Raw genomic sequence first — 14,444 nt, 5'->3', positions numbered from 1 at the left:
TACATATGTGACCTTGAGTCCATGGGAATCCCAGGATACACTTTCTTATCCATCTGGGTGGAAGCCAAGGCCAGAAATTAGTACTACAAATCCACTGAGTTCCATTAGGTACAACCCAGTGAATCTCTGGTCTGATCCAGTCAGTTCCATGCTAATCATTCCATGCTAATGGGACTAATACATAGGCATTGTTCATAAGGCATCCAGCCTAGCTTCCTAATGTTACTAGTTTGACCATCCTTAGTATGATTTAATTGTTCCCAACATAAATGAACTCTTAAACTTAAATGACTATAGCCTAATGTTAACCATATAGATTCACCCCATAATGGTGGGAGCTTTCCTTTTAATAGATGAGAGTTTACAGTTTTTGATTGAGACTTAGCTCATCATTCTGATTGAGCTTGAGTGACCCTAAAAGAAAATTTAAATCTATGGCCAGGGTCAAAGCAGGTATTATTAATTGGCCAGGTCCATCTAGCAGTATCATGTGTAGGCAGAACAGGACTGAATTCTCCTTCTTCTAAAATAAACTTCCTCAGGGTCATCCAATTAGAGCCTTGGAGTGGAGAAATACATTAAGATAATCTAGAGGTATTAGACACGGATAAATGGCCACAAACCTAACAATTGGACTGATTTTTAAAATTAGCATAGGATCGTGTCCATGATAGAAAACATTTGATTTATATGCAAAAGTCCAAGAAGTCAAGAAAATGTTATAAGTGATCATACGACTCAGGTCCAGCATCTTTGGCATGCTGTCTACTTCTGATGTCATCTTCTTCTTGTCCTGGTGTGAGTGTAGCTCCTCCTCTATTTGAGTGTCATTGTAAAGTGAGTTTGAAATCAGCTGTCTTCTCAGTGTAGGGCCCTTTGAAACTGGAAATTGATCCAAGAGTCAATTTCCCTTCAATTTCCCTGAGCTTGAGCTAGTTAAGAGTACTTGATAAAAATGTCCTTCCATCCAGGTTGGAGACAGCCATTTAAATTATGTCTTTTCTAGTATATAATACACAATTTCCTTGTTTCAGATCATGGGGCATCTGATCTTCATCCAAAGATTACTGAGCTAAGCTTCAGAAAAAAAAAAAAAAAAAAAACTTAGAGTGTCCTTTAACAATTCAATTAAATTTTACATTTATGTAGCATAACAGCAAAGAACTATCCAGGAAGTGAGTGTTAGTAGATACAGCCCTCCATTAACAAATGCATTTAGCATTCACTGAAACATCTTTTTCTCCTTAAAATTACCCTCATTTTTACCAAATATAACCAAACTAAACTAGTTTGCTTGAAAAATAAGTCTGGTTTCAATAAATTTGGCTTGATGACTTATATAAACATCATAGACTTTTTTGTTTTGCTGAAACTTTTATAAAGAGTCTCAAACTGAACTTCTAAAAAACATCTCAGGGTTAGGAAAGTCACACTAAAGGCACATCACAGATTTTGCCTAACAGATCTAGGTGAATTTCTCCCTTCTCAAAGTCTCCAAAATTCCCTGAGATTTCTGTACCTGTTAGTGAGACAGCCTTCCTGGTTTATCTGATAAAGCTACTGGAAACCTAAGAGTTTCCAATCTCTGGGGGGGAATCTAATAGAAAAGGCGAATGTTTCAATTTTGCTTATGAAACTATAATTTCACTAAATTACTCTAAATCATAACTAGAGGGGAAGGGATTCCTTACACATGGAAAATACAGATTCAAATCAGTCATTTTTCAGCTAGAAACCATAAAAGTTACAAGCATATTCACTCATTCATTCAGTCACTTTGTTAATCTTTTAGGAAGCAGTCAGGTTTCCCAATAGAATCTTTTAATTTCCTTCCCAGTTTAGAATTATGGTTGAAAAGTCAGAAACCCAAAAGTCTTTTCTATAAATCTTCTTGAAGAGGAAACATTTTTGCAAAAGCAGGAAAATAAAACCATAACTGTCTACAATGACAAAAGATTTAAGAAGGAATGCTTAAAATCTTATTACAATGCATTAACAAAGAAATTTGGTTACTGCTGTGATGACACTTTAAGATAGTATCTAGAATTATGGCTGATAACATTTTCCCAGGACATATCAGAATTTTAGGAACTCCATATAATTTATAGGATATCCATATTAGTAATATTTACCACACAACATAACCTGAGGAGATTTATTACTCATCAGACAATCTGTCCCATGTAATCCAACATATCAAATGGACCTAATTAGCTGAATATCTCTCCTTGGGATGTTTCAGGGGCCCTTGAAGCATCCCAAAGTTAGCTAGAGGTCAAAATTGTTTCATTAGAATTTTATTTAGGAAGCTTTCTCAATAAATATCAAAAGGGTTTAAAATACTCAGATAGGATCATAGGTCACTATGAAACAATAGTTATTCACTTAGCCAAAGTAACAATAAAAGATTTCAAAGGCAAATACAGAACAGATCATTTATGAGGTAAAGAAAGTTAAAAATCTTTTATCAAAGGCAGTTCAATATCTGAAGAAAGCTTGTCCTCTTAGCCAAGAGAAAAGTCAAATTCAAGTTTTACAGAAACTTACTTTTAAATTTATTTACTTAATTAAATTGATTTTAAACTGAGTCAGTCTTGACCATACACAAAACTCATTTCTCATGGTCCACTTTCCACAAACCTTGTTACACTTTCTGTATTCATAATTTTATTTTCCCATTCAGAAATAGACACCTGTCAGACCTACTTCCTTTTCCCTTAACAAAATGCAATTTCATTCCTCACACTTCTTTACTGTAAACACTCATCCTACTTTCCTTAAGTAACCACGAACTGTCCTTTGTATTAGCATTCTGTAGATTGGTGAATGTAAATACCAATGATAATTTCTAAAAACATTTACTTTCTTATAGAGAATATCTCAAGATGACACCAAACATTATTCATTAATAGTCCAAAATCTCTTTAGTTTCTCTGTAAGAGGAAGGTGGTGTTCTGTAATTAATGTTATGGGATCTTATATTATTTGGAAATGACCTAGCTATTCAATAAACTTCCATCACTTAGTTTAGCACAAACCTAGAAATTAAAGTTACCCAAATCTGGAAAGACTATTTTAGACAGACATTCCTAAAGTATATTTTATTCTTAATAGAATTTATCTAAAAGCTCCTATCTCATTTACATGTTCTTTCCTTAAAAGTTTCTTCACTCAAGTTAATTTCCTTGCTGACAAACTTGTAACAGATATAACTTATATTAAACCTAGGCACAATGAAAATGCTATGCTTAATATTAATGACTCAGACATGTCTACATTAATTAGATGAACAAACAAATATTAATACCAAGTATTTAATACTGAATAGTTCCCAGTTCATGTGAACCTGAAATACATTTAGGTTAATTTCTCTTGTATTTAGAATTGTTTGATTTGTAAAGCAGAGTTAAGCAAAGGATCATTTTGGTGATTAGAGAATGATTCAGGTGTCAAGTCCAAATATTGCTCAAAAGTTTCTTTCCCAGTCTCCCATAATAGTCTGGATTGATTCATTCGATCTTCACTAGCATTGTTGAACCTTTGTCCAATTTATGGTTTTTGGAGAAAGTTCTGGGATAGGTTTGAGTAATTTCTAAGTTAATTCCTTCAGTACAAGCCTCTTGACTATGCGACCAAAATTCCATTAAGGGTCATTTCCATCCTGCTTTTTCTATTCATCCCCTTGCTTTGCTTTCAGAAACTAACAGCTGTATTAGCTAATATGGATCTGAAAACCTGGACTTTTAAGTCCAGATGGTTAATTCAAAATTTTCAGCAAATCCCAATGCATTCTGAGTTGGACTGGGAAATTTCTTGGCTAAGGCTCGAAGTTCTGTTTGCATCCTGGATGTATAGGAAAGCAACAAGGACGATTCATTTCTCCCTGTAATAGATTTCTCCTTAAGGGAGCTATAATCATTTCTGATTTTTTTATCTTCCTTTTCTGGGAAAAGGGAAGCAGCAGGAGGGAGAAGGGTTGGAAGAGAAAAAAGTGTCTGATCTAGGCAGTTCAAATAGAAGAGGATATATGGAAAGAGTAGAGGGAGAGGCAGAGTCAGTGCTAGCAGCCTTTTTTAGTTCTGATTATAGCTTCAAGCAATTTCTTGTTGTTGTTGTCGTCATTGTTGTTGCTCAGTCCCTCAGTCATATCCAACTCTTTACAACCCAATGGACTGCAGCACCCCCAGGCTTCCCTACCCTTCACTATCTCCTGGAACTTGATCAAATTCGTGTTCATTGAATTGATGATGCCATCCAACTATCTAATCTTCTGTTGTCTCCTTCTCTTCCTGCCTTGAATCTTTCCAAGCATCAGGGTCTTGTCCAATGAGTCGACTCTTAACATCAGGTGGTCAAAGTACTGGAGCTTCAGCTTCAGCATCAGTCCTTACAGTGAATATTCAAGGTTGATTTCCTTTAGAATTGACTGGTTTGGTCTCAATGCTGCCCAAGGGACTCTCAAGAGTCTTCTCCAGCACCACAGTTTGAAAGCATCAATTCTTTGGTGCTCAAGCTTCTTTATGGTCCAACTGTCTATCTCATACATGATCAATAGAAAAAACATAGCTTTCACCATATGGGCTTTTTTTTGCAAAGAGATGCCTCTGCTTTTCAATACACTGTCTAGGTTTGTCATTGCTTTTTTTTCCAAGGAGCAAGCATCTTTTAATTTTATGGCTGCAGTCCTTATTCACAGTAATTTTGGAGACCAAGAAAATAGTCTGTCATTGTTGCCATTTTCCCCCATCTATTTGCAATGCTAGTGATGGGACTGGATAACGTGATATTAGTTTTTTGAATGTTGAGTTTTAAGCCAGCCTTTTCACTCTCCTCTTTCACCTTCATCAAGAGGCTCTTTAGTTCCTCTGCACTTTCTGCCATTAGGGTGGTATCATCTGCATATCTGAGGTTACTGATATTTCTCCTGGCAATCTTGATTCCAGCTTGAGCTTTATCAAGCCAGGCAATTTTCATGATGTACTCTGCATGTAAGTTAAATAAGGAGTGTGAAAATATACAGCCTTGATGTACTCCTTTCCCAATTTGGACCAGTCCATTGTTCCATGTCCGGTTCTAACTGTTGCTTCATACAGGTTTCCTAGGAGGCAGTTATGGTGCCTCTTGCCTTCTCCTGTTTGACCACTTCCAGTTTACTTTGATTCATGGACTTAACATTCCAGGTTCCTATGCCATATTGTTCTTTACAGCATCTTTCTCTTTCTTCACAATTTCGTGAAGATTCATTCTTACAGTAGATCCTAGCAACCTCAGCATACGAGCTTTTTTTTCTTTCCTTAATTAAGTTAAGAACTTTCACCTTTTCACTTTACAGTTTTTTCAGCATATCCAAATTGCCAGCACCACTATTTTTGTGCTTTGGAACCATTATTAAATAAAATGAGTTACTTGAACTCAAGCCCTGTGATACTGAAACAGTCAACCTGATAACAAGAGATAAGTGACTTATGGGTGGGGTATGCTGGACAAAGGGATGATTCACCTCAGGCAGGATGGAATGGGATGGCACCAGATTTCATTACTCTACTCAGAATGGTGCATAATTTAAAACTTATGAATTGCTTATTTCTGGAGTTTTCCATTTAATGTCTTTGAACAGTTATTAAATGAAAATGTGCATCATGAAACCAAATGAGGGGAAAATACCATACATAGACTTTCTTCTATAAAATTTGGATTACATTATATGTTGTCCAAATCCTTTCTTTTCTCTTTTAGCATTATATTGTGAGCATTTCCCACATCTTAAAATTTTCAAGACTGTAATTTTTATTGGCAAATCATATTTAATTAATTATGATAACTATTTTCAGTCAACATTTCAGTGTATCTTTTTTGCTATAAATGTTATTTTTTTAAGTTTATTATATGTATTTAAAATTCACTTACAACTAATTATCTATAAACTTTATCCAAACCTCTGGTGACACCTCTTTTATCATCTGATAACTATCAGAGTCTTTGAAAAGGAGATGGTAATAGAAACAGAAAGAGATGAGAGAAAATGGAAATAATGATAGGAAATAGCCACTAGGGCTGCTATAATGTGAGAGTTGTTATTAACCATCTGTGGCCTTGAATGAATGTGTAATGATAACGGCAATATTTGTAATACTGGAATTTTTAAAATAATTTTATTTATTCTCTAAAAAAATACATTTTTGGCATCTTCAAAAAGTAATATATCTGTTGTTAATGTCTTCACACTAAGAAAAAGCCTATTTGGAGTATTTCTTTGTTACTTGTTATCAATCCTCTCTACTCTCATTCCCTATCTTCCTGAAGCCATGGGAATAAAGAAGAGTTCTCCTGCAGAGGAATACAACTTGCTGTGGATTGGTTCCTAGATAAAGGCCATAAAGATATTACTGTATTTGTGCCTGCATGGAGAAAGGAGCAATCCCGCCCTGATGCACCAATTACAGGTACTAATTAAATTAAAACATTTCTTCTCATCCAGAAGCAAAGCTGGCAAGATAGTTTGGGGAGAGCCCAATGCTCCTAAATTAGATAAGTACTTTTCTAAATCTATTAAGTACACTTAAAATGTTTTTTATTAAGTGTATTTTAAAGAAGATTTTTCCTTATCCAAATAATCTTTTGTGCTGTGGCACAGAGCAGTTAAATAGAGATTTCAATTTCAAGCAAAAAATAAAGCACACAGTTGAAAAAAAGAGTGTTTGTTTCTATTTGACCATAAGCTTCAGACAAAAAGGGAGATGAATCTGGTTACGAACATGACTGAGTTTTCCAAAATACTAAAGAAACCACCATAGACAATGGATCTCATCCTGTAGCAGATAAGTTATTGTGGGATTTGCAAATTAGGGGTTAGAATAGAAAAAGAGAAAAGTCCCATGGCATTCAGAGCTAATTTATCCATGAAGCACAGTAGGCCGAGTGCCTAGGGTTCATAATATATACTTTTAGGATCCCATGTAAATCGTTTAATTTTATAAGCTTTTCAACATCAGAGGGTAAAATTGAATATAACAATAAATATATAATAATGTACCTAACTGGATTATTTATTTTTATACCAACATAATTGTAAAGTATAAACTTAACATTTCTTTACAGAAGAAAAGACCCATGAAGGCAAAAGTGCCTAAAGTCCACAAAAGTTATGATGTGGCCCTATTGGCAGGAAGATCACTACATTCACTTATAATAGTATATAAAGCTAGCTCTTAACGGCATTTGAGAGCATCAATACCCCAATTCTCTGAGTATCAGGTCTTGCCTTATGTACAAAATGAGAAGGTTCAGTGAATGACTGAAGGTTCAGTGTCATGGGGTTGTCTGCCAACTGCTGAACAGGCTCTCAGCCTCAGTCTTGAGAGTGGATCCTGGCCCTACTCAAACTTCTTTCTTCATTAATAAAGAGGCTAAAAGGAAAGGGGGTTAGTACTCATATGCTACCACTTAATATTTTTCCTTAGTTGTGGCTTTCCTTCAGGCAGAAGGCAAAAATGTTAGTCCCTAAGAAAGATACATTATTCTCGTCCTGGCAGACACATCCTCATCATACTTCCCTGGTTTCTTCAGCAACCAAACTTGGTGCTGCAGCCAAAGGGCAAAATAAACCTCAAAAATGTTAGGATATCAATGTTATTTCTTACTCTTTATGCTGGTTTTTAAAAACTTAGATGTCATTTAATCTATTTCCTTTATTTTATCAGAAAGAAAACTGGAGTGGAAAGCGGAAAGCAACTTGGCTAAAATCACAGTCCAAATTGGTGCCATAGCCAGGAATAGTGGCCACATTCTCTCTAAGAGCAAATAATATATTAATCTAGTACCAACTTTTATATTTTTTAATATGGGAATAACGCTGTTAATTTCCAAAGACGATTTCTATTCTGTGGCATATAATCCATATTTCAACAGATCAAGATATCCTACGTAAACTGGAGAAGGAAAAGATTCTTGTCTTCACACCTTCCCGAAGGGTCCAGGGCAGGAGAGTTGTTTGCTATGATGACCGGTTCATAGTCAAACTGGCTTTTGATTCTGATGGCATCATTGTATCCAATGATAACTACCGAGATCTTCAAGTTGAAAAGCCAGAATGGAAGAAGTTTATAGAAGAGCGTTTGCTGATGTATTCTTTTGTGAATGACAAGTACGTTTCTTTCCTATAGGGTCTGAATAGCCTAAATCCAAATTACCACTAAGGATAGATTTAATTTCATTTCAATAAACATTTACTGAACACTCACTGTATATTGTGCATTATGCTGGTTGCCATGGGAATAAAAGGCTGAATAAGTAACAAGACTCACCCTTAAGAAGCTCAAAGTGTACTTAGAAAAGAGATTTCCACAATGTGTTGGGATAAACTCTATGGTTAGCATTTTTTAATTGCTTTGTCTATGTGAAATGATATGAAAAAGTCTCACAGAGGAAATAACATTTGAGATGAAGTTTACAGACAGAGGAAAGAGGGCTTCTGGGCATTATAGTTGAAGAGAACATCATGAATAAAGCTATAAAGATGTGAAAATGGGTTGCACGTTGGGGGAACTGGCAGACATGTCAGTGTGGTTGAAACTTATAATCCACAGAAGAATGATGTATGGGAAAAATCATTCCTTTCTTGTGTTCAAGTGGAAACAGAGGGAAGAACTGCTGACTTAGCAGAAGATAGACTTGCAGCAGAAAGGGCTATTAGAAGGCTATGGCAATAGTATAAGCAACATGTAATGAAGGCCTGAACTCCTGATAAGGGATAGTTTACCTCTCGCTTGCTTGCTTTCAGATTTATGCCTCCAGATGATCCTTTAGGACGTCATGGCCCAAGCCTTGAAAACTTCTTAAGAAAGAGACCTGTTGTTCCTGAACACAAGAAGCAACCATGTCCTTATGGTGAGTACCTATGTGCAAAACTGAAGAAGTCTGAATATTTTTCTCTTCAAGGTTTCCCTTTCAAAGGGAAAATCCTGGTTTGTCCACTCTCTGTAAGTTAAAGTCTGTGTCTTCATATATTTTCAATTAGGCATTTAAAGAACCATCCTAGAAATTTCTTGAGAAAGAGGTAACAAGAATTGAAGGAAAAAATAATTGTCACTAGTTAAAATGATTCATGTGTTCTAACTGTCTCTGTCCTGAGCAGTGTTGTTGGGGGCAGGGAAGTGCAGAAACTTACTTGATCTGTGGAAGAAGAAAGGGCAATGATAAACTGCGTTTGGCCCCAAGAAGGATGTGTCTTTCAGGCAGGTGACTGCGCCCTCTGTCAATATTACCCTTTTCTTCCAATCTGCATTTTCCATTTTGCTTCCAAACTTTATCTTCATTTCCTATTTTAAATATAGTTTTCTATACCCATGACTGATTCATGTCAATGTATGGCAAAAACCACTACAATATTGTAAAGTAATTAGTCTCCAATTAAAATAAATAAATTGATTTAAAATAAAATAAATAAATAAATATAGTTTTCTAGAGTGCTTTCATGATCTTACCCAAGTCCCTGTGACACAAAGTTTGTGAGCCTAACAGTAAGACATATGCTGCCTTGTCTGAGGCAAATGTGAATGTTCACTGTTTTTGAATAATCATTTATTTATAAGACATCTAGGTGTTTGTTCTCAACTATCATTTATTCATATCATAGAGTATTTCATGTTTACTATCTTCATTTAATCCTCACAATGACCTTATAATAAAGGCATTATTATAAACCTTGTTTACAGAATAGGAAAATGAGGCACAGAAAATAAAAATCACTTAGCAAGGTCACATGGCTAGTAACTGACATAGCTGGAATTAAAGCTCAGATCTGACCAGCCTCCAGGCCACTGCTCTTTGCACTGAACCACCCTGCCTGCTACTGCTCTACACTGCCTCAGCTGCAGGCTATGCCTAGACAAAGTTGTGAATTTCAGGAAAATGAAGGCTGTTCAGTGACAACTCTTACCTTTCACACTGCAGTTTCCTTCCTAGGTTTCCACTTCTTCCCTCTCTGCTCACAGTGTGTGATGCCACCATGGTGTTGTCTGTCTCCCGTCTTTAAGAACAGTTAATTTTCTGTCCTATATCCCAAAAGTAAAACTCTAACCTGAGTGACCAGATTGTTAAAACAGCCTCTGGCACAGAGAGTTGCACCACTATGAGAGAGTCTTACCCCAGGGCATTATTTTTCAGGCAAAAAATGCACCTACGGCCACAAGTGCAAATACTACCATCCGGAGCGGGCCAACCAACCGCAGCGTTCGGTGGCTGATGAGCTCCGCATCAGTGCCAAACTGTCCACAGTAAAAACCATGAGTGAAGGCACCCTGGCCAAGTGTGGCACAGGGCTGTCTAGTGCCAAAGGTGACATAACCTCAGAAGTCAAACGCGTGACCCCCAAGCGTCAATCGGATCCCAGCATCCGGTCCGTGGCTGTGGAGCCTGAGGAATGGCTGTCCATTGCCCGTAAGCCTGAGGCCAGCTCTGTCCCCTCACTTGTGACTGCTTTAAGTGTCCCCACAATCCCACCCCCCAAAAGCCATGCAGTGGGTGCCCTCAACACCCGTTCAGCCAGCAGCCCAGTGCCAGGATCCTCTCATTTCTCCCACCAGAAGTCCTCATTGGAGCACATGACCAGCATGCAGTATCCGCCCATCCTGGTTACCAATAGCCATGGGACCCCTATTAGCTATGCTGAGCAATACCCAAAGTTTGAGCCCTTAGGGGACCACAGCTACTATTCAGTGTTAGGCGACTTCTCCAAACTGAACATCAACAGCATGCATAATCGAGAGTACTACATGGCTGAAGCAGACCGGGGGTTGTATGCCCGGAATCCCAACCTCTGTCCTGACAATCGTATGAGCCATACCAGGAACGACAACTATTCCTCTTACAACAACCTGTACTTGGCTGTAGCTGATACTCATCCTGAAGGCAGTTTGAAGCTGCATCGCTCAGCATCTCAGAACCATCTTCAGCCTTTTCCTCATGGTTACCACGAAGCCTTAACGCGAGTGCAGAGCTATGGCCCAGAAGACTCTAAGCAGGCCCCCCACAAGCAATCAGTCTCCCACTTAGTTCTGCATGCCCAGCACCCAACAACTGGAGCACGCTCCAGCTGTCCTGGAGACTATCCCATGCCTCCCAATATCCATCCTGGGGCAACCCCCCAGCCAGGACGTGCCCTGGTGATGACTCGGATGGACAGCATTTCTGATTCTCGCCTATATGAGAACAATCCCATGAGGCAAAGACGTCCTCCTCTGTGTCGGGAACAGCATGCCAGCTGGGACCCACTGCCCTGTGCAACTGACTCTTATGGCTACCACTCCTATCCCCTGAGTAACAGCCTCATGCAACCATGCTATGAGCCAGTCATGGTACGGAGTGTACCTGAAAAGATGGAGCAGCTTTGGATGAATCCTTGGGTTGGAATGTGCAATGATTCCAGGGAGCAAATGATCCCAGAGCACCAGTATCAGACCTACAAGAACCTCTGCAATATTTTCCCTTCAAACATTGTTCTTGCAGTGATGGAGAAGAATCCCCACACAGCAGATGCCCAGCAACTAGCAGCCTTGATTGTTTCTAAGCTTAGGGCTGCACGTTGACATGACATAGGACTTATTTCTTTATATAAATATGAATACTAATAATGCACTAATACTATGATAACAGTAACTAATAGTTTTGTGTTACACTTTACAAGTTACAGACTGTTTATGTTATTGAAGTGCATAACAACCCTGTGAGGAAAGTCTTACTAATGTCTTGTTCTCTAGACAAGGAAACTGAAGCTCAGTGAGTTTAAAAGTAACTTGCTGAAGTCACACTGATAGCAAGTGACCAAGTCAAGACTCACACCCAAGTCCTCTGACTCCAAGTCCTATACCCTTTTGCACTGCACCATGCAGGTAATGGAGGACAAAACCCAGGGGAAAGGCCTAAATGCAAGAGAACCCAAGGGATACCATTACCAACTGTTTTCTTAGTCACACATTCTATATTATGAAGTATTAATGACATACCTAATTCAGAGAGCAAGAGTATCAGGATCAATCCATATGTTGAATTAACCATTTAGGATTTTTAATAAGAATATGTAAACCTATTTAAAAGTAAACATATACTTTATTGCATGGATATCTGACCATTCAATACATTTATTAACTGAGATGTAGGGTCACATTGAAGTTTCTAGAGCTACATTTCAAACTTATTGTTAGCAATTATATTGCATGTATGACTGTATGTATTTAGTTTGAGGTGTGTGTGTATGTGTATCTCTATATAACCTTTTGTATAGTGGTGATAAAAAGACAGACTTTGCACAGTCCTTAGTCTACAGCTGTATAGATCACAAATCTGACTTGATGATTTTACATCATATTTCATAGTTTCAACTAGTTTTGAAAGTGAAACTACATCCCAATATTTGAATATTGCTTTCTTAGGCACCAGAGCAAACTGGTTCTATTTCCTTTGCACTTTTTACTTCTCAACATTTATTGAGAGTTCTTCACTTTTAAGTCTCTTCACCTTAGTAAATTAGGGATCAGATTGAAGCCTTCTTCTGCAGAAGAGGTGATGGATAGTTCCAAGTTGATACTCTCAAGTTCCAAGCATAGTAGTTGCGTGTGCTAGACAAGCACAGAAGAGTTGGACCAGGACCAAGGGATTTACTACCAGAATTTGCTTCCCTTAATCCCAGGAGAGATGGCCAAACTCATTCGGCATTAAATGATGAACATAAAAAACTGCATTCAAGGGGGGGTCCAATGGATGCTCTTTGGACTTCTGACCTATGCAGTATTCAGCATCACAGGATGAAATGCATTGAAGGACAGTGCACCGTCATGTAATCCACTTTCTCCTGCCATCTAACCTTTGGGCAATAAGGTTGATCATTGGTGGAGCAGAACTTTAGGAAACACAATCAGGGGATTTTCTAGGTGGAAAAAGCTTCCAAAAGGGGATACTACATCTTTGCTAATAACTGGCTCAGTTACATACTTCAAATGCATGCAGAGGGTGCACTTGACGTTAGGTAATTCTTAAATGGATTACTAAGGAAGGCAGGACTTTGGGTTGACAGCACTATATGGGCAACTTGTATCTCGCTCAGGGTGGGAACCTTTGTAGCTAAATGCCTCTAGAAGAGGCGTTTATTGTTTTTGTTTTTTTAAACAGCTGCACTAAATAAACCCCTTTTTGAATCCATTGTATATTGCAACATTTTGAACCATGACCAGCTCACTATTTCTTGAGCTGGAACTTGCTAATTTCTATGGTAGTTTTTTTCATGAAAGTTGAGAAGGCCTGGTCTTGGCCTTTTGTTTCTTCATGAGAAGGTGTGACACTGCCTATAAATGTTTCTTACTGTGAAACACTCCGAATGTGAGACTGTAGTCAGGGTTATTTCTGGTGGTTTGATAACGGCTTGCATGCTGCTTTCTGGCTTTCTGTCTCTGTCCTGGTTGATCAAAACTTCCTCTTGGTGTTTCTCTTCAGTTTACCATAGTTCACATTCATCTCCTACCCTTTGATCTTTCTATCTCCCAGCATACTGAGGAGTAAAAGTATTTTCTCCCAGGTAGGTCCATAGAGTGAAGTGCTTGCTGTTTCACACAAACACCATTTCATATCTTCAACTTCTTGGACCTTCTAAATCTGTCCCATGTCTAAGTCAGGGTACGTGACAATCTTAGATGACTCTACTGCCTTTGTGCCAGTTAGTTCAACTTCCTACAAAAACCATCAATGGTACCACAGTATCCACTAGCTGCACACTGTACAGGGAAGCACAAGATTAATCTTCTCAGCTGCAGTTCATCTGGAACATGTTTATGTTCAGCACTCAAAAAAAATTCTAAGCTCCTCCCAATACAGGAAATATTTTTTAAGGCAGCATATGTATTTATTTCCTAAAAACAATTGTCATTCTTCTCATAAAATGTGTATGAATCAAAGCAGCTAGGAGCAATGCCTCAAATAACCAGAAATGACCTTCTGTTGATACAAATTGTATCTCTTTTTCTCCTGACTGTATAGAAACAAATGTACAAAACTCATCTTAAACTAGGTTTGGTACTGACTTTTCATTATGATGTTTGTGGCACTGTGTGTCACAAGGGAGTAGCCCAGGATCATGAGGGAGCTTTTATTTACAAAGGGCAGTAGTTTATAGACAAAGACAATTTTTCAAGGCCTCTTGATTACTATGTGCAAGATATTGTGCATAGTTTCAAGCACTATATGGCATAAGTTTCTCTTTAGCCGATTAAATTTAATATGTCCTTGCAAAAGAAATTTTGTGTACAAAATTGTCAGTGTGAGTTGTTCATCTGTAAGAACCTATAAATGGAGCCGTACAACTATGAATGCATAAATTGAGCTTGTTTATATTGAGGTCTGCACACTTCTTGACTGTTCCATTTTGTCTGCAATTATAAAACAGCAAATACAAAGAA

The 14,444-nt window shown here is 37.8% G+C and overlaps 1 protein-coding gene across 2 annotated transcripts in view; it reads left to right on the top strand.

The window, feature by feature from the left end:
* Window positions 1–11,585, top strand: part of ZC3H12B (zinc finger CCCH-type containing 12B) — a 562,987-nt gene extending 551,402 nt beyond the window's left edge. For both annotated transcript variants that reach the window (XM_043457508.1, XM_043457509.1), the window contains 4 exons: window positions 6,304–6,443; window positions 7,909–8,143; window positions 8,780–8,886; window positions 10,165–11,585. In XM_043457508.1, coding sequence (XP_043313443.1) covers window positions 6,304–6,443; window positions 7,909–8,143; window positions 8,780–8,886; window positions 10,165–11,585 — 1,903 coding nt within the window. The remainder of the gene's footprint in view (window positions 1–6,303; window positions 6,444–7,908; window positions 8,144–8,779; window positions 8,887–10,164) is intronic.
* The last annotated feature ends 2,859 nt before the right edge of the window (window positions 11,586–14,444 follow it).

This window comes from Cervus canadensis, chromosome X, assembly GCF_019320065.1.
Source record: "Cervus canadensis isolate Bull #8, Minnesota chromosome X, ASM1932006v1, whole genome shotgun sequence".
NCBI lineage: Eukaryota > Metazoa > Chordata > Mammalia > Artiodactyla > Cervidae > Cervus > Cervus canadensis.
Note: the sequence above shows the minus strand (reverse complement) of the source record. Positions and strands in the feature narration are given on the sequence as shown.